Source organism: Juglans microcarpa x Juglans regia, chromosome 2D (genome assembly GCF_004785595.1).
Source record: "Juglans microcarpa x Juglans regia isolate MS1-56 chromosome 2D, Jm3101_v1.0, whole genome shotgun sequence".
NCBI classification, from domain to species: domain Eukaryota; kingdom Viridiplantae; phylum Streptophyta; class Magnoliopsida; order Fagales; family Juglandaceae; genus Juglans; species Juglans microcarpa x Juglans regia.
In genome coordinates this window covers 37,123,167-37,142,759 of record NC_054596.1, presented here as the reverse complement: position 1 = coordinate 37,142,759, position 19,593 = coordinate 37,123,167, and the positions used below count along the sequence as shown (strand labels likewise).

At 34.3% G+C, this 19,593-nt stretch overlaps 3 protein-coding genes across 8 annotated transcripts; 2 read left to right on the top strand and 1 right to left on the bottom strand.

Annotated features, from left to right (window-relative positions):
• The first annotated feature begins 138 nt into the window (after nucleotides 1-138).
• On the top strand, nucleotides 139-7,997 carry LOC121248495 (protein CONTINUOUS VASCULAR RING 1-like). The gene is made up of 7 exons (XM_041146978.1): nucleotides 139-533; nucleotides 1,589-1,641; nucleotides 3,485-3,594; nucleotides 5,171-5,338; nucleotides 5,423-5,520; nucleotides 7,184-7,310; nucleotides 7,658-7,997. The coding sequence occupies exons 1-7, from the start codon at nucleotides 378-380 to the stop codon at nucleotides 7,753-7,755; spliced, it is 810 nt and encodes a 269-aa protein (XP_041002912.1). The 5' UTR covers nucleotides 139-377; the 3' UTR covers nucleotides 7,756-7,997.
• A 696-nt stretch (nucleotides 7,998-8,693) lies between these two features.
• LOC121248497 (dynein light chain LC6, flagellar outer arm-like) lies at nucleotides 8,694-9,429 on the top strand. Its single transcript, XM_041146979.1, has 2 exons — nucleotides 8,694-9,083; nucleotides 9,266-9,429. The coding sequence occupies exons 1-2, from the start codon at nucleotides 8,946-8,948 to the stop codon at nucleotides 9,407-9,409; spliced, it is 282 nt and encodes a 93-aa protein (XP_041002913.1). The 5' UTR covers nucleotides 8,694-8,945; the 3' UTR covers nucleotides 9,410-9,429.
• A 1,450-nt stretch (nucleotides 9,430-10,879) lies between these two features.
• On the bottom strand, nucleotides 10,880-16,013 carry LOC121248494. 6 transcript variants are annotated; one of them, XM_041146976.1, is made up of 8 exons: nucleotides 15,684-16,013; nucleotides 15,509-15,567; nucleotides 15,350-15,401; nucleotides 15,082-15,247; nucleotides 14,872-14,941; nucleotides 12,657-14,789; nucleotides 12,314-12,458; nucleotides 10,880-11,719 (listed from the first exon to the last, which is right to left on the bottom strand). In XM_041146976.1, exons 6-8 carry the CDS (start codon nucleotides 14,784-14,786, stop codon nucleotides 11,079-11,081), a joined length of 2,916 nt encoding a protein of 971 aa, XP_041002910.1. In that variant the 5' UTR covers nucleotides 14,787-14,789; nucleotides 14,872-14,941; nucleotides 15,082-15,247; nucleotides 15,350-15,401; nucleotides 15,509-15,567; nucleotides 15,684-16,013; the 3' UTR covers nucleotides 10,880-11,078. The 6 variants fall into 6 exon arrangements, with proteins under 6 accessions (XP_041002910.1, XP_041002909.1, XP_041002908.1 ...); XM_041146975.1 differs by having other exon boundaries at nucleotides 15,350-15,396; XM_041146974.1 differs by lacking the exon at nucleotides 15,082-15,247.
• Between the last annotated feature and the right edge of the window lie 3,580 nt (nucleotides 16,014-19,593).

Here is a 19,593-nt window from a genome sequence, read left to right as displayed (position 1 = left end):
AATGAGGTGATATAAGATAAATTAAAAATATTACTTATCTAAATGCACTTAAAAGAATAATAAAATAAGGAGGAAGTCGCTTTCCGGGTGTATTACGGTGACGATTTATAAGTACGTTAATACTCTCTTTATTATTAAATTTTAATCCCTACGAATCTCAAACCAACCTCAGCTGAAGTTACCAAATTTGAAAAAGGTCTGCAGGATAGGACGAGAGATTTATTTCACACTCCATTGATCTTTCTTCAGCAACCTCCTCTTCTTCCCTTCTCTCTCTATCTCTCTCGCTCACCGGCACTGTACCGTTGGGGGGTGGCGTCGTAGGCCGTTATTAACTTTTTTGTTTGAATTCCTTAAACGGCGTCGCTTTTCTTGTTATGGGGGACGAGAAATCGGCAATCGTCACGGCCAGCAGAGAGAGAGATCGAGAGCTTCTCATCCCTGTGGCAAGCTCCAGTGACGGCGACGTCTCCTCCTCCTCTGCTTCCAAGCCCTCTTCTTCGTTCTCGTCTTCGCACCACGCTGGCCGGGAGGTGATCTCCCCCTCTCTCTTCTCTTCCTATTGGGATTTTCTAATCTTTGTTTGCTCCTTGCAAAAGTGATGGAAAATTGAAATTCTCGTTTGGATTGTGCTTCAACTGTTTTTATCTTTTGCTATGTGGAGGTTTTGTAACTTACTTTTTTGCCCCCGTTTACCTGTTCTTATAATGCTTTTGTTTTATGCTGATTTTGGTACTAATGTTAATGCTTTAGATGTTGCATTCATAAATAAAACAAGTTAAACTTGAACTCGGTTGCTCAAATTGTCAGCTAATTCTGATATGACCGAAAGACTGGTGTTTAAACAACTCATATCCGGGGTTTGTTCGGAATTAGGTTTTATATCTGAGTAGTTTTTTTATCGATCGAAAAAAAAAAATTCTGAGTAGAACGACCTTGTTTAGAATCTGAAAGATTTGAATAGGTTTTTGCAGGAATTCAATAGACACTTAAAAGGAAAATGATCTGTACAGACGTATGGTGTGCAAAACCTGCATAGACCCTTTTATAAAAGTGAGATCCATAAGAAAAAATTAACTATTTTATGGTGGGTCCCACTTTTTTTCAAAAGGACCTGCACCAGGCTTGGGCTTGTACACCCTAAGGCTGAATCTGTAGTTCTCTATTTATAAACTCTATTGTTCTGGGCACTTGAACTATGCATACCCCCTACAAGTTACGGAATTGAATAAGGGGATTTTCAGGAAACCTTACAGACAATTGCTGGCAGTATTCGTTGTTTTTCAAAATGCATCAGCAACACGTGCTCATACTCGAATATAGAGTGTTAGATTGAAATAGCTTTTACCAAGACAACTATGTTCTTAGGCTTCTAGTGTGTTCGTTACTAATTCAACATAGTACTGTGAATGTTATTTCACTAATTTCAACTGTCTTGTCTACCCGTTGTGGGTTACACAAATTGACATTCCTTGTTTTAGTTGTGACCCTAAATACATGTGTGTGTTGGTCTTAGTGCTCTGAATGGCTCCATTTTCATGTTCATATACACTACTGACAGTTTCTGTACACTGTATTCACTGTGTAGACTTTTTCCAAAGTTATTAGGAGCTGGGCTTCAAAAAAGTTCATGACTGGATGGTGCGCAATTCTTTTCTTCTCCTCATCATTTCTCATCAAGAAATCTACTAAACACTCATTATATTTGTTCAGTTATGCAGAGGAACATAGATGAACACACATCTAAACACATCAAATCTGTAGAAAATTTTCTTCTTTCTGTTGGTTCAGCATAACAATTTTTTTTTTTTTTTTTTCGGATGAAGGAATCTGTTTGGGATAAATTCATATTGCGTTGGCATGTATTCAAATTTTAACTATACCAGCAGTGAAACTATCAGCAGTGAAATATCAATTATAGGAACTGTGGGTTGTCCCAAAAGAATTTGTATTCTAGGAATTAGTTTTAAATGGGTTGGTAGTTTCCTCGGGAACTTAATATTCTTTGCATAGAATGATTGCTTAATATATGAGCTCAAGAAGGTTGAAAGGAACCTAATCCTCACTAAGGGGAACTCTAGTTCCTACCTGTTCTTTACTCACATGTGTCATGGTTTGGATAATTCGCGTCATGTTTTGGCTTTCTACTGTGAAGGGGTGGCATTCTTTTTGTACTTGTTCCCCTTGCTCATCTCGACTTCGGACCACAGAATTTCATCTCTAACCTTATTAGTTTTTCCTCAAAGGGGTTGTCTAGGAGTCTCTAGGTTTGCAGAAACCATGGTGATATGTAAATAATAAATCTAATTCTGAACAACTACTTGGATATATTTCTTGAAGAGAGGGTCTCAAACCATAGCTCCTGCACATTGTTGCAAAAATTAACCTTACCTTGTTTACTCAATGGATGGACCATATGAGTTGTAGTACAAAGATGATTTTTTCTTCAAAACTCTTTTAAAACTGTAGAAACGGCAACTTACCTTTTCTTTACTTTTTAAAGATACATATGGTACCTACCCTTTGGGACTTCAGAAGTTTTATTGTTTTCATATAAGTGGATCTTTACCTTGGTTTGGCATTTTATGAATGTTTTGGGTGCTTGTATAGATTCTTAGTAACGGTTCATGATCTGAGTGTTTTATATATGAGAAGCAGGACTTTTAAAAGAGTGACGATGCTAATAAACTTCTGTGCTGGAAGCAGCAGCAGCCACCATTAGCTTTTTGAATGAAAATGTTTTTTTTTTTTTTTTTTTTGTTATTGGCACCAAGTGTCTGAGAATAGTGTCTCAACTAATCTTGGGGGTGCACAGGCCCTCAGCAAGGAGTTTCCCGCAAGTGCACCTCGGGTAATTCAAGGGGAAAATCCCCCAGTCCGATGACCCATAGAGATTGTTTGCTCCCAGTGGGATTCGAACCTTAGACCTTGGAGGAAGCATACTACCAAAACCAAGGCTTTTACCACTTGAGCCAACCGCTAGGGGTTGAAAACATGTTAAGTCCCCTGGGACTTATATAAGAGAGGTTAATCTGGAAACAGAAATAAAAATGTTCTGGTAGATAGATATAAAAATGTGGCATTTCCTGGTCATGTCACTTGGGAGGACTTCTTGGGTGTTGGAGCTTATCTTAAACTCACAAGTCTAGACTTTCGTATATTGGAAGATTAAGTAATTTGAATATAACCTAGTGTATTGGAGGAGTTGTTCCTTTAGTAAATAAGACTGCCATCCCACTAGATGAACTTACAATTTTGGAAGTTTTAGTCTCTGATACTTGATTTCATTGCATAGAATTGTACTTGGAAAACTATGGGTATGGTGTTCTTGTTTTTATTATTTATGTTTAGTCATATGGCATCCAACTATTATAAAAGCTATACTTTTATGGCTATTCTTTTATGGATGTTTTCTACTTTTAAGATGTGGGCTTATTGTACTTTTTTCTATTATAGTAGTTGCTTACTTTGAGCTGTTTTGCAGTGTCATCCTACTTCCAATAGCAATTACTTTCTACATAACATGGTGGTTTATTCACTTTGTTGATGGCTTTTTCTCTCCTATCTATGCTCATCTTGGAATTGATATCTTTGGTAAGTATATTGTTACTGTGAAATCGGTATCTTTTCCTCCATTCATAGCTTGGTAACATGTCTGAGATGTATTAATCAATGATTTCTGAGAAATGATCTTCTGAGTTCTGAGGGAGCATTTTCAGGTGCATGGCTTGCTTTGCTTCTGCAGAATGAAGACTACTCTGAGGAATTATTTCCCTTTTATGATAGTGGGAGATTCTTGTTACTTTGATTGTCAATTGCTGTTACGTGCTTCTGTTGATTAAACACATGTTGTAGCTCTATTTTATGTATAATTTTACTTATAAAAAAAAAGATGTATAATTTTATAAATGTTAATATAGACATAACCTTTGGTCTTGTTTTCTGAAAGTTCAAATTCATGATATGAATTTAATGCCACTCTATCAACATGCATTCCAACGATTCTTTTTCCCGGGAGATCTTTTTTGCTACTATGTTCTGTTTGGTGAGGAAACAAAGATACTTACCTAGATGTAAATTCTATTGCTCTAGCCTCTAGTTATAATTTCCTGTCATATGCAGGTTAAGGGATTGGGAACCTTTTTTCTTCTTCTGATAAGTATGAAGATTTTATTAATTTGCACATAGTATGCATGAGAGACACCTGGTTAGTAGAAGAAAAAGATTCTAGAAAATCATTTAGACTAAGACCATTAAAGTTTATAGATACAGTCCATAAGAGAAGAATGTGAATACAGAAATTCTTGAGCTCCTCCTTGCCTGTTTGCGATCCGTGAAGATTCTATCATTTGTTTCATTCCATATGCACCAAATAAGGCATGTGGGGACCATTTTCCACACTACTACAATTTGTCTCCTTATTACAGACAAGGTTCATAAAAAGGTGACTCAAAACATCTCTTTAATATGCTCCATGGTGAATAGGACCATCTCTAGGAACATTACTCTTAACTCCATATTTCGGTCGGTGTCACGCTTGTTCTCAATCATCTAAAGCCATGGGGTGGAGTTCATCACCATCCTGTTCGTCAAAGGTTGGTCCTGACACAACTATTACCATTCCGGGGGAATGGTGAAGATGGCGGGATTAGAGTGATCCTTTTTCCGTGCAATTATTGCATATTGTTAGTTGCATACTAGGATGCATTGCATATTAACTGTCATGAACGGGGGTATGTAACCATATGTTGCATGTCCCAACGCTCTTAAGTCTCTGTTCCATCCTAAGTGGAGATTGAGGGCGTCACAGAGGTGGCTGCCCCCTAGTTTACTAAGAGGAACATTTAACTTTGTGGGGTTTCTAAAGTTGCTCTCATTTGTTGTGAGGTGGCTGTCTTGCTTCATGCATTGAGCACCTTTCTCATGTATCTGAAAACATGCTTCTATAGTTTATACTAAATTTCTTGTGGCGGGTGGGATCATAGACTTGTATAACTAGGGTTTACTCCCCTTGGTGGGTTCAGACCCTGCCTTGGTGATGTTCTATGTTGTAAAAAAAAAAAAAAGTTCATCTTGTCTTTGCCATAATGATCTGAACCTCATTATCCTATTGAAGTTTTCACCTGTCTTTTACTTCTCGTGAATTACTTATATATAAAAAATTGTGCAGGTCTTGGGTTTGTAACTTCTATAACATTCATCTTTTTGGTTGGGGTGTTCATGTCATCATGGTTGGGTACATCTGTCCTTGCACTTGGCGAATGGTTTATCAAAAGGATGCCATTTGTTCGCCATATCTACAATGCCTCGAAGCAAATTAGTGCTGCCATATCACCAGGTGTGGTTTGTGCTCATTTTATTGTTTGTATTTTTGAGTAAATCAGTTTTAGTGGACAATTTATATCAATCTGTTTGGTTGCAGATCAAAACACACAGGCCTTTAAGGAAGTAGCCATAATAAGGCATCCCCGTATCGGTGAATATGCATTCGGGTTCATTACTTCATCTGTCACCCTCCAGGTCTGAAAAAAATTTATTTCTGAAATGATCGTCATCGAACTGCCTCCATTAAACTTTATCATTAGTGTGTGGAACTATTATTACCTCAAATTTACCATGCTCTTCATAAATGTGCGTGGCCATACGTGCTATCTTTTATATTAACTTTGGGGGTTGTGCATAGGGTTTGACACTGTTCTGGTCAACCCAAAGAAGCAAACTCAATTGGCCAAATTAGCTTGGGTTGTTTTTTTTTTATATAGGTGGAGGTGTTTTTCACTCTCGTTCTTCACGATTTGTCTTCATATTTGTGTTTGCATAGTATATTTCTTGCTTGCATACTTCAGATGTTGCAAAAGTTAATACAATATGTATAATATTGTTGTTGCTTGTGTGATGCTCTACTCTAGTAAAGCACAATTGCATGCTGCTTGTATCTCACTGGTTTGGATAGCAAAGTCCTTCAACTCATATCATCTCATCTTATCCCATTTCATCTCAATATCCAAACACCAGTAACACAAAACACTTTTCAATTTCAAATTTTCAAAATTTTCATCTAATCATTATTTAATCATTACTATTTTTCCAAACTTCCAAACAAAATACAAAAAAAAAAATTCAACTTTTTCAAATACCAAAACAAAAATAATATTAAAAAATTATATTCTAATAATATTTTAACTTAATAATATATTTATTCAACTTTTTCTCTCTCCTTTCCCAAAACTCCATTAAGCATATTAACTCAAACCATTTCACTACTATTCACAAATCATTTTATCTCATCTCATTATCCAAACGAGACTTGAATTTCCTGGGTTGAGTCTATTACTCTCCACCTTTGTTTTAGCATGATTTCCCATTGCAGAATGAGGATTGACCCTTGTTTCTTCTATATGAAGACACATGAGTGTGTGTACACAATGTCTCCTGGACTGGGGTTGGGAGTTGCCTGTATTTTGTTCTCTTTTTGATGTTCTATTATTCCATGATGGAGGCGACCCGATAGTCTTTTGACAAAAGTAATCCCACAAACTGACGTGGGTTAATCTGGTTTGTTAGATTATAGAGTTACTTTTATTGTAAAGTAAATATAACGGATCAGATGAAGCCATGTCAGTTTGTAGGATTGTTTTTGTATAATTCTTCTGTAGATGTACTAGTACTTTTTTTTATGGCGAGGAATTCTATAGACCGTGCAAACAGTGTCTTTTTACCCAGCTAAACCTCGGACCTGTGTAACACATTCGCATCACATGGATTGGGTAAATTATTGGCTTTTCGCCAATGGGATGTGGCCCTAGAAATTGTTTACACCAAGGGTTTGAACTTTAGATTTGAAGGAGCATACCACCAAGGGTCCAAGCCATGGCCCTTACCACTTGGGCCAACCCCTAGGGTGTACAATTATTAACTCCTCTATCTTTGAACCATTGGTTTGTCTCTTGAAGTGTATTTTTTAGTGCTTATTTCAATTATTGACCTTGGATAGGTCACAAAGGAAAACTTATTTCTTGCTAAAAATCGTCACCGGTCCTTGGTTGCTTATGTAAATTGGGCATGTCTTCTACGAGTTGAAAGCTGTGAAAGTATTGAATATGGAATTATAGCATAAGCTGATCTATGCTTATCAGAAATATATAGCATTTGTACTGATTTTTAAATAAAAAAATTAATGCAGAACTATTCTGGAGAGGAGGAGCTATGCTGTGTCTATGTTCCAACAAACCATCTTTACATTGGAGATATGTTTCTGGTCAATGCCAAGGATATTATCAGACCAAGCTTATCCGTCCGTGAAGGAATTGGTGAGTAGTTTATTTCCTTTAGCTGTTATTTTATGGTTTAAATGCAGAGGCAGGAAAAAAGTGAATTGTTGTCAGCCTGATATCACCTTCTGTCTGTGTTGTAACCAGACCAAAACTAGAATTCTCTCTTAACGGCACCCGAAAGCCCATGTTGTTCATCACAGCATAGAACAAAAAAGACTGCAAAATTGAAGATACTTTTATTGGTTGAGGGGCTCTCCATTAGCAATAGTTTGGGGGGGTCCTATAATAAGTTTTTTGTTTTAGAAAATAAACAAAGAAAAAGTTCTTTATTTGCAGTCACCATCTGGTTTAGGTTGACGTGATAATTTGCTCTTCAATTGCAGAAATCGTTGTGTCTGGGGGCATGTCAATGCCTCAGATCCTGTCGACTCTGGATTCACGGGTTATGCCAGTTGATAGAAGCAGGCCTAATAGAGGCTAGGAGTGAAGATGTTAGATGTAGTGGAGTTGTTTGTTTAGTAACTCGGTTCATATTCAGTTGGAGTAATCACAGTACCAATCTTTTGATAAGGCTAAAATTGTAATTAGACTTTCAATCAGTGGTAGTTGAAGTGCCAGATTTCAAGAGGAGGGTATTTGTTTAAGTCTCCTTGGACATCAATTCGATTTGTAGATAACAAAAGGTAGCAGATTGTATAATGCTACTCATCATCTTAATTTTCATCATCCTTCTATTGAAACTTACACGTATGGCCTACGTTGTGGCAGAGAACAGACCGCCAAAAGTATCAGATGATTATTCATGTCGTCTACTCTACAACAAACAATCCTACGGTTCTAATCTATGTTGGATTTGTCTTTAGATTTTCCATTTTGAATTTTGCATTTGCATTCACACCGATGAGCATCCGTATGGAAAGAAATAGTCTACCAAGTCAGCATCATGCACTTCAAAGTTTCCTTTTTTTTTTTTTTTTTTTTTTTAAATAATAATAATAATAATGGCCATTAAGAAAAACATGATTAATAGAGCTTAATGAAGTATATAAATTTTTAACACACTTAAAGAAGTACGTGAAAGGATATGCGTTTTTAATATGATTAACAGAGCTTCATTAATCGCATTAGAATGTATATATATATATATTCGAGAAAAGAAAAATTATACTCATCATTTTTATATAATATATAATTTTTTATTTTTTATTTTTTTTTTATCAAATATGTGGTGTATAGATGATGAGTAGAAGAATTTAATTAATTTAAGAAGAATAAAATAAATAAAATAAAAAATAAATAAAAATAAATGTGATGCGTTAGATAAGTAACAATAGTCGTAAAATAAAAAAACATGGGATGCCTAATAATCAGAAGAAATTTCCTTGCAGTTCAGAAGTGATGTGTGCTGGAATGAAAAAGAGGTGGGAAAAGTGGAGGATGCAGACAAAAAAGTGAACAAAAAGGTGGGCGACGTGCCAGCCTCAATATTCTCATACGCTTATAAATCAGTCCTTTTGGACCGTGGCCATGAATATTCATTCATTGGAGGAGATAGGAAATCTTCTTGTTGGCTGTGCTCCAGATTCACAGCCATAGATTCTTCCTTACGGATATATATCATATTGTATTTGAGAGAATCATTTCTGGGATTCCAAAAGGAGAGCCGAGAAGATGTTGGAAGGAAAAGCTCGGATTAAGGAAACAGACATGCCAGAGAAGATGCAGATTCAAGCCATGGCTTGTGCTTCTCAGGCCCTAGATCTCCACGATGTGATTGATTGCATCTCAATTGCTGCTCATGTCAAGAGGGTATAAGAACGATTCTCTGTTTTTTTTTTCGATTAAAGAACTTCTTGTTCACTGCCCATCAAGAGGGTATAAGAACTTCTTGCACCTAAAGCAAAAAAATTTTCAAATTTTTTTTGTATACATTTTGTGGTTTGATATTGATTATTGAATGTTCTTCATTTCATGGGTTCTTGTGTTTTCAGGAGTTTGATAAGATGTATGGGAGTGGATGGCAATGTGTGGTGGGTTCAAATTTTGGCTGTTTCTTCGCTCATACACCCGGGACTTTCATGTATTTTGCTCTGGAGACCCTCAATTTCCTTATCTTCAAGGGAGCCTCTTCCTAAAATTTATAATATGTACGTATGTATGTATGTATATTGAGACAGAGAGAGAGAAAGAAAAGAACCTGTTTAGAACCATGTCATCTGTTATCTGTTTAATTGAAATGTGTATTTATTTCAAATTTCGATTTTTTAATCTGGCATATATATATATATATATATATTAGTATATTATTTTTTTTTAGTCAAAGTTCAAATGCATGACGATGATGATGATGATGATGATCGTGGCCATGTGCTGGAGGAATGTATTGTTGTTTTCTTCTGTGCTTGTCACTTTCAATGGGGGCAGCTTTCTAGTTTCTTGTATACAGAAAATTCCAACAAGTCAATTGCATTGAGCCAAGCTATGCAACAAGACATAACTAGTTTGTCTTTAGCTTCCGTGTCCTTTGAAATCGTAAATCTTGGCATGACAGATGGAGGTTTAAGAGGATCGGCAACGGTACAGCGATTGTGGATTAAAATTTGGCTAAAAGTTAGATTTTAAAGCTAAAGTATTGAATATATTAATTTATATTGGATTATTTATCTTAAAATTAAAATAATATTATAATATTATATTTTTTAATAATAATAATATTTTTAATAAAATTTGTTTATATGTTTTACAAATCCACTCTATATTTTGATTAATAATTTAATTTTTATTTTAATTTTTTTTATATCAACTTAATTATCCAACAATATATAGCCTTGTTTACAAAAAATATTTGTTGAAAAATCTGGACATAATATAGTCGTTTACTAATGAAAGTTTTAAAAAAATTTAATAAAGCATTGCTGATTATTTGTGAATAAAATATGAATTTGACGAGTGAATAGTAACTCTTCAACTTTAAAAATTCTTTTAGAATTACTGTAGTTCAAAGTCTAAGTTATAGATTTTTAGTTAGTTCAATGCAGGTTATTTATACAAAATTTGGTTATATTTTATATTTCATTGACTTTTGACTAGTCCAATACTAATGCTCTAATGGCTAATTGGGAAAGACTTCCGGCCTATATAATATAAAAAGATCTAGGTCGTTTTTCTTGATGGCCATCAAAGTTATTAAAGAAGACATCTCGTTTGTTTTCATAGATGATATGAGATGTGATGAGTTGAAATTAAAATAAAAAAATTAAAAAAATATTATTAGAATATATATTTTTAATATTATTTTTGTTTTGAAATTTATAAATGTTGAATTATTTATTTTATTTTACTTGAAAATTTAAAAACATTGTAGAGGAGTTGCGAAAACGAGGCCGAAATGATTTTTGTTTACAGAAGTACACGTCCAGCGTCCTGCTCCACTTGTATGACCGTTTTCGACGTAAATCATAAAAACAATGATAATCCATACAAAATCTCTTCTTCTGGAATCCTTAATACATTTGTACTTACTGAGAACAGAATGAATTAAAATGATCTGCACAATCCAAAGACCATATATCCACTCAACTGCCAGTGTTCGAAGTTACGGTTCATTTGTTAGAAGATATTCATTTGATTGCTTACAATCAAGACATTTAGAAATGATCATAGCCTTGTGGCACTAGGGTTAACAGTTTCAGCTCTCCTGTCTTGTATTCAGCATTGCATCATTGTATATACAAAAAGCTTAGTGCTATTAGCCTCTCAAACCTATGTATCCAAACAAATATCTATAATATGCCGATTTACAATCTATGTAAGGACCTCCTCAATCAATCCATTGAAAACTAGCGTCTCTATCTCATTTACCACTTGCTCTGCATAATCCACAGAGACTTCATGCCTCCAACCCAACTCCCAAATTCCATTTTCCACTCCATTGCAGTTTATATCTCTCCCCAACATTGCAAAAAGACTGTCTACGGGAAGACTGCCACCAGTAAGCTTGCTGTAGCTTCTCAGATTTTCAACACCATTACAAACTTCCTCCACTAACTTGTCTATTGATATGCATGCTCTGAATTGGCCCACACGCATCAGTAACGAATGATGGACTGCCTGTGACACTCGAAGGCCTTTGCGTTCAATGAGTTCATTTGCACATTCTAAATAGAGTCTATGATTGGCTACTATGGAATCATCGATGTCAGGTGTTTGTAAAATTGCAGAACTGCTCTCATTGAGATAAAAAAGCTCCTCCACACGACTGAGGAATGATGGACTGCTCAAGAGCAATGCTCTAAGATTACTTCCAGTTTTAGAGCTTTTGATATCTGTTCTACTATGAAAGATGTGATTGTATACTTCCACTGCAGTAGTTTTACCATCCCTTTCATGTTCGGGGCTTGATGGTGTGACTTTAGAAAGAGAACTCTGGCTAATACTGCAATGCTCTACAATAAAAAAAGAAAATGAAGTTACATAACATCTAAATTGGGCACATGAAAACACAAATTTAATTTTTCAAGGGAAATGTTCGTAATTGAATCAGTATTAGAATTTTTCAAGGGAAATGTTCTTAATTGAATCAGTATTGTAGTTCTTTTCCTGATTTCTGGAGGTAGAACATGTAGATACTTGAGCCTTGGAAATAAATATATTACCAATTTCGCATATCGGATCAGTAAAACTCAATCTTTTCTGCAGTTTCTAATGTGTTTCATAAAGACACTTGTCAAGATGTTTGCAAGGCGACTTGATACTAGCTTGGACAAAGCTATCTTAGGCTCTCTTAAATCTTGACTGTTCTACTTTCATAAATACTGAAGACTCAGACATCGTGAGTGTATGTATCCATGTCTATGATCGAGACATGTGAGATGCCTTAAACATGCAAATGCCATATTATATGCATGTGTTCAGATGCCTAAATATACTGAAAACTCAGCCTTCATATGCAATCACACCACTTATTTCACCAGTATCACCAATTCACCGTAGTTCAGTATCAGACTTTGACCCAGCATAATCATACAATAGTATGTTACCTTCAAAGTGGGATTCAGTGACTTCCTTTTCCTCCTCCATGGGGAGTTTATCCACAAGAGCAGTGTTAGTTCTCATCAGAGGAGAGCAGTGTTCACTATTAAGATTGATCATCTTGCCATCTTCTTTGGATCCAGAATTTTCGATCTGCAAAGAAGAATGCATTAATTTTCACAGCCCAAAAATTCTCCTTCATTCAAAGTTCCAATAACTTGCGAAAAGCTAAATACTAGGTTGTAGTTCACATACTTCTGAATCAGCTTCAGTGGGTTTTACAACAAAAACAAAAGTTTAATCAAATTCATTAGGGCTGAGTCATAGAGACTTGTTATAAGAAAGACTTACAATTGATTTAGCTTCTATAGGCTCCCTGACGGGCTTCATCTTCTTCTTCTTCTTCTGATTCTTTTTCTGATCAGAGGAGTTAGAAATGAGAGTTTTTGTTGCGTGTCTTGAGATGGTCTTTTTGGTAGTAGTTGGTTGCCCAGGAGCCTGGTTGTTTATGAGGTTCAATCCATTTTCAGGCTTTTTCAGCTTTATAGAGTTCACCTTGGCATGAACTTCAGATCTTGGGACAATTTTAGCTTTCACATTTTCCATCCCCAGTAGTCCCCTGCTGGCAGCAGCAACTTTTTGAATCTTACCAGTTGCCTTGTCAATTGAATCTTTTTTCTGCCGTTCGTGAGCTGCAGGACCAGAAGCTTTCAGCTTATTTGAAGCCTTTTCTTTAGGCTTGACTTCTTTCTCTTCTGTTTTCCTGACTACTTTATGATCCTTAGCTCCTTGTAAGCTATGCATTTTGAATGGCGTCTCTGCTGCATCCATTTTGGAACGAATTTTCTTGGAACTCAAAGCCCCTTCTTTGCGAGTTTTGGAATGAAGCTCTTCTTTTACTTTTAGTTTTGGGAGAATCTCTTTAGTGTTCAAAGATTCGTCTTCCTGAAGCACTGCTTTGTTGTAATTCTCCAATTGACGTGGGACACGCGTAGGCTTAATAAGAACAATGGGGGGTATCTCATCAATCAACTTTTGTTTGGAATTGAAATAACTGGAATGGTAGGAATGAGGATTAAGATCCCTGGCAGAAATGCTCTTCAGAAGTCCTTTATATTGCATGGTTTCAAGTGTTTTCTTCAGATTCCTCCGCTCTGGATCCACATTCTGTGCCGTGTATAGGGGCTTCCTTCCCTTTGGCATATCGATGTCAAACATAGGCCTTTGCTGATTTGGAATTCTTCCACTCTCTGAATGTTTCTGTAAGGTGGCCTGCATTGATTTTGAAGGGAGTTCTTGTAGACCCATAAGCTTGGCAATCAAATTAGGGGCTTTTGTCTTGCGCTGTGGGTCTGTTGATGAAAGAAAGGAGTCAGTAGAATCAATATCACTTGCATGAACCATCAAAGACTTGTTCGAGCTTGTCGAAGGGGTTTCTGAAGCTGAGTCGAAACATCTTTTGTGAAGAAAATCTGTTTCTTTAGAGGTTGGGTTTGGCAACAGATTCTGCCTAGCAAGGCTGTCAACGATCACTTTCTTAAGCTCCTCAATGTGATTCCTGGAAGAGCCATCAACAGAAAGTCGTGGCTTTTGAAGTTCCATTGAGAAATTGTGATACTCAAGTTGACTAGAATATGTTCTCTCAATCCCCACTTCATCAATTCTTCTCCTTTCTGACTTCTCATTCTGCTTTTTTAACTTGGCCATATAATCTGAAGCTTCCTGCAACTTTCCTAGCGCGATTAGAGACTTCTGCAGATCAAGAGCTCCATTCAACAAATCTTTTGCAATATCTTCGGACTGCCCATCAAATGTCACTCCTTTGGACCATGAGTCAATCATCTGGGTCAGCTTCTGAGCTCCTCTGGAGACCTCCACCAGTTGAAAGGAAGATGGATTATGAACTTCTTCTGTCAACCCTTTTGAGAGCATCTCCCCTTTCTCTGCCTTGTATGCTATGGATGTATTGTGATCCTCATATTGCCTAGAATATGTTCTCTCATTCCCCACTTCATCTATTCTCCTACTTTCCGACTTCTCCTTCTGCTTCTTTTTTAACTGAACCATGTAATCTGAAGCTTCTTGCAACTTTCCTAGCATGATTAGAGACTCCTGCAGATCAAGAGAACTTTTCAACAAGTCTTTTGCAATAACTTTAGACTGCCCATTAAATTTCACTCCTTTAGACCACATGTCAATCATCTGGTTCAGCTTCTGAGCTCCTCTGGAGACCTCCATGAGTTGAAAGGAAGATGGACCATGAACTTCTTTCAACCCTTTAGAGAGGACCTCCCCTTTCTCTGCCTTATACGCCATAGATGTATGCGAGTCCTTTGGTGTTCTTTGGCTTTCGATCTTGTGGTCCATTTCCTGAGAACTTTTCCTTGATCTTCTGATTGTCTTACAATCTACAAATCCTTTTCGATCATGACATTTGACAAATGATCTATACACGGCTAATCTCAGACTGTCTTGAGGCATATTCTGCGCCAAAGAATTGCATTGACAGAGTCAAATGCAGCCAATACTTTAAGAACCTATCCTAATAAAATACTCAAATACTTACATGGTCCGGAATACTCCAACCAACCGGTTGCAATGTTGTCTGTAGGAGACAAGAATATACTTGTTCGGTTCTGATGAAAAAAGCAGAGGAACAAATAATAAGGTTCGGCCAAAATAAATGAAAGCAATTTCTAAAAAGAACGAATAAATCATTCTCCTTCTGAAACTTTCAAACATAAATACCGGGCAAGCCCCATGCATGAAATCCCACCTCCTTGTTCACTATTTTCTCATCCCTATTAATCCTTAACAAGCTAATCACCATGTTTCTTAGAGAGAGAGAGAGAGAGAGAGAAAGAGGAGCCTGGATGGGGGATTTCGGAGTGGGGTGATAAGAAAAGGACTTGAAAGATTGAAGGCGTGGATGTTATATCTCTCTGACAATTGAGATAAAAATAAGAAAATTATAGCAATTGAAGATGTACTTAACAAATTGAACGCAAGATTCATCAACCCATTAAAACTTGAAGCGTACTTACCTGAGTTCATAGGTTGTTCTTTCCTGGCATTGGTCAATTTAACTCTTCTGCTCTAGCATCAAAACCAAATATATAAGTCAGAAAATTTCAGAGAGAGAGAGAATGCATGAAAACAAGTAAAAAATAGTTACCGAAAGAATGCGTGCATAGCTTCCCGACCTGTTCTTTCTAAGCAATGACGACCAAAATCTCTCCTTTAGCATCTATTCAAAACCGAACTAACAGAAAGATAACAAGAGCAGAACACAGAACCCAGATGAGACGCATAAAGGATAGTCACAAAAGCAAAGCAAAGCAGATCAAGACCCAGAACCGCTTTCAAAAGAAAGCTCACCTGCAAGTGAGCTGGGAGAGACTTTAATTAGATCCACAGAGCAGGAGCAAAACAGTCGGTGCATTGACTTTGTGAAAGTGAACCGACTTTGTTATCCCAAAGCAAAGAGATTTCTAAGGCTATGGTGATCTTGGTGCTTTGTTTATTGGGGCTTCGGGACGAGGAAATCGTTAAGAGATTCTAGCCTCATTATTGGGAGCATTTTGGTTGTGACAGTACGCGTGTTTCAGAGTGATAAAGTAGCCAAAAAAACCTCTTCAAAACCATGAAGAGGGGGGAAGTGAAGATAGGACAACAGAATGGCAACTTGTAAGATGTGAGCTTGCCGTCAAACTACCTCTCCAGTCTTCGTAGTTTATTTATTCATGTCTTTAATAGTTTAACGTAGAGGGAGTAGTATGGGTCGTTTCTGACGATTTCTGCCGGACTGTCTCTTTTAATTAAAAATAATAATATTTTAATAATAAAATAATTACATAACTTGATATGATAGATTAAATTATAATTTTTTTAATTTAAAATAAATTTAATAGATCATACGTCATTTTTAATTATATATAAAAATAATAATATTATACCCGATATTTTTTTCCTATTTTTTAAACAATCATCTAACTATATTCTAAATTAAAGATATTTTATATAGACAATAATCCATAAAAGTACCATGGTTTTACAAACTACTCTCAATTTAAAACATGCTTATATAAAAAGTTGTAAAAAAAATTATACATATATCATTATTTTTATATATATACTATATTGATTGAGGTCTTAGTTCTTCTTCTTAGGTCCAGTTTGTATTCGCAAGTCATCTCAATTCATTTCAACTCATCTCAACTTATCTCACTACTATTCATTATTATTCATCAACTTTAACTCACAAATCTCACTACTAGTCACAACTCATCTCATTACTATTCATAACCCATCTCAACTCATCTCAACTCATCTTCGAATCCAAACGATACCTTAATCTTTTTGGTGTAATACAGCCAAAATTGGGGTATTTTTATATCTTCTTTTTTCTTTTCTTTTTTCATTTAATGATTAGTTTAGCTAGTCCCTTGTAATTAATAGTGTTATCTAAGATAAAAAGACCTTTTTTTTTATTAGAAATATTGCCTTATTTCAATGCTTATAATATATAATTTATGAAGATGATAATGTATATAATCTATTTAAACTTAACTTGTATGCATGACGATATTCAATTTAAATAATCAAAATCTATAAAAAAAAAAATGTAGATTTAAAGATGGATTTAAGATTTTAACTATATTTAGGTTTTTAATGTGCATCTCTTACCCTTTGAAGCATATGACTTTTTAAGAGGCTAATGCCTTCTTGATATTGACTTATATTTATATGAAGATCATAAGATTACATACATTTTGTTTCTCTTATTAGAAAATATTGAATATTCAAATTTATTCTCTCTTTCATTTGTATCTTTCTTCATATGTTATGTCTCCCCCATATTCTTAAACAAACTAAATTACTCAATAGATTAATCGATTGAGAAGATATAATTAGAGGTTCAAACAAGCATTAGGACAATGCAAACATAAATATTCTATGCATTCTACAACTCAATAAGAGCTATATATATATATATATATATATATATATATATATATATATATATATCGGTATTCCGCAAACATTTTATTATAATGACATAACGTGCATAAGAATAATATAGAATAACTTTTTAAAACAAAAAGTAATACTAGATACTGGCTTATGACAATATATAAGTCTCGTACAAATATTCTAAAAAAGTGAGATTTTCAAATAAAAATAATAATTTTTCTCATGTGAACCTCACTGTAATGATGAAAAATCACTCATTTTAAACAAATCTATACATATTGCTGAATGAAAAATTATTTTCATCAACCACTGTTTACTACTCCACAACTCACACCTTATAAAAAATACCCACACATCTTATGAATATATATATATATATAAATGTAGAGTATAAAAGTGAACAGTGACTGATGTATAAAATTCTTCATGCTAAATTTATCAACCAATATTTGGCATGAGATTTACCTCACTTGGGAGTACTTTAATTTGGCCAGTGGGTAGTAGATACTCGCAAAGCTACCCAAATCAAGAGGGGGTTGAAATGCAGTCACGGGACTCTTGCACATTGCCATTTTATTCTCATTTTTTGGTGCCTATCATAAATGCACTCAGAATCCTCACCACTTTACATTAATAATTTATGGTTCTAGTCGTTGTTTGAAACTTAATAGTTTAACTACAACTTCCACTCGAAAGCTAAGTCAATAAATTTACCCATTTTCTTTAGTACAGTTGAAAAGGGATGGGAAGTTTGATAACTGATACAATTTGAGATATTTCTAAATGGATTGGGATCCTATAATTACTTCTCTAAACTATTTTTTTTATAATATTTAATGTTTATTTAATGTTGAGATCTATATTATCCACGGATAATATCACTACAAAAAAAATAAATATTTGTAATAGATTATTTGCGACGATAATGATTATTTGTAACGAAAATATACTATTTTTTATAGAGAATAGTCATTTTAACAGGAAATATCTGGACACAAATAAACAGTTTTCTTATAATAAATATTAAATATTACCGAATTAAAAATTGTGCTTTTCTATTTTCTAATTGCAGAAGGAATGTTTGGAATGGAGAATCGTAAAAAATCTTAGGTTGTTCTTTTTTAATTATTTTGTGAGAGTTGATTGGATTTTTGTTTTGTTCTCGAAAATGAGATACTAAAATTTTTTTGACATAACATATATGAATTGAGACTTGAGAGTGATTTAATATTTTTTTTTTATTTTTCCTAGAATCTTTTGTTATCAAAGATAAAGCCTTTTACTTGGGAGGCCCTGATAATTATGTATTGATTATGTACTCAAATGATAGATAGGACTGGGGAGATTCTTCGTCAGAAAGAACAAATAATAATAATAATAAAAAAAAAATCAGTGTCTTTAAGGTAATGTCTTGAAATAATAATAAATTAATAATTTGGAGTTGGAATGGTCAATTGGGTATCTAATTCTATAGTCATTTGGTGTCGTTTTGCATATCTCTCGTTTACTTTTATAGATAAGATAAGATGAGTTAAAATTAAAATTAAAAGTTAAATAAAATATTATTAAAATATATTTTATTTAATATTATTTTATTTTAAAATTTAAAAAAATTAAATTGTTTATTTTTTTGAATGGTAATTTAAAAATAGGTTTATTATAGTCACAAAAAGATTATACAAAAATAATTTTATAAACTAACGTGATTTTATGTGATCTGTTTGATTTACTTTATAATAAAAGTAATTTTACAATCTGACAAATCATATAAAACTATTTCAGTTTGTGTGATTATTTTTATATGATCTATTTGTAGTTAAAATATTTTTTATTTAAAAAAATTATAATAATAAAATAAAATAAAATGAAATGAAATGAATTGAGATAAGTTGTGAAAGTAAAAAAAGGCATAAAGGTCTAAAAAATCTTGTGAATAATGCCATTTATATTGGACATTGAAGTTGGCCGTATTGCCTTTGAAGCATTGCCGTCCATTATCTCAGGCTGACATAATTTGCAGGCAGTTCGTCCTTAGCTATGGCTTCTATGGGCTTTATATTTTGGGAAATGGTTTGTATCTGGTTGTTTCTTTCCGATAATGTATCTCGATACAATTTTTTTTTTACTCAATAATTAAAAAAGTATTTTTGAATGATATTATAATTTTTTTTTAAAAAAAATATTTAAAGATATTAAAACATATGTGAAAAAAAAAAAAAAAAAAAAAGCATTTAACTTTCTCGGAAGAATTTGTCGGGCTACACCACACTTATATTTTTACTTGTACTCTTCCATCCCTTTCATTCAATTTGAT

Excerpts from the sequence above, each read along its gene's own strand:
- LOC121248495 (XM_041146978.1), top strand. The coding sequence starts at position 378 with ATGGGGGACGAGAAATCGGCAATCGTCACGGCCAGCAGAGAGAGAGAT. Across the intron at positions 534-1,588 it reads CGCACCACGCTGGCCGGGAG|ACTTTTTCCAAAGTTATTAG; the intron begins GTGATCTCCCCC and ends TTCACTGTGTAG. Across the intron at positions 7,311-7,657 it reads ATCCGTCCGTGAAGGAATTG|AAATCGTTGTGTCTGGGGGC; the intron begins GTGAGTAGTTTA and ends CTTCAATTGCAG.
- LOC121248497 (XM_041146979.1), top strand. The coding sequence starts at position 8,946 with ATGTTGGAAGGAAAAGCTCGGATTAAGGAAACAGACATGCCAGAGAAG. Across the intron at positions 9,084-9,265 it reads TTGCTGCTCATGTCAAGAGG|GAGTTTGATAAGATGTATGG; the intron begins GTATAAGAACGA and ends TTGTGTTTTCAG.
- LOC121248494 (XM_041146976.1), bottom strand. The coding sequence starts at position 14,786 with ATGCCTCAAGACAGTCTGAGATTAGCCGTGTATAGATCATTTGTCAAA. Across the intron at positions 12,459-12,656 it reads CTATAGAAGCTAAATCAATT|ATCGAAAATTCTGGATCCAA; the intron begins GTAAGTCTTTCT and ends TCTTCTTTGCAG. Across the intron at positions 11,720-12,313 it reads CACTGAATCCCACTTTGAAG|AGCATTGCAGTATTAGCCAG; the intron begins GTAACATACTAT and ends TTTTTATTGTAG.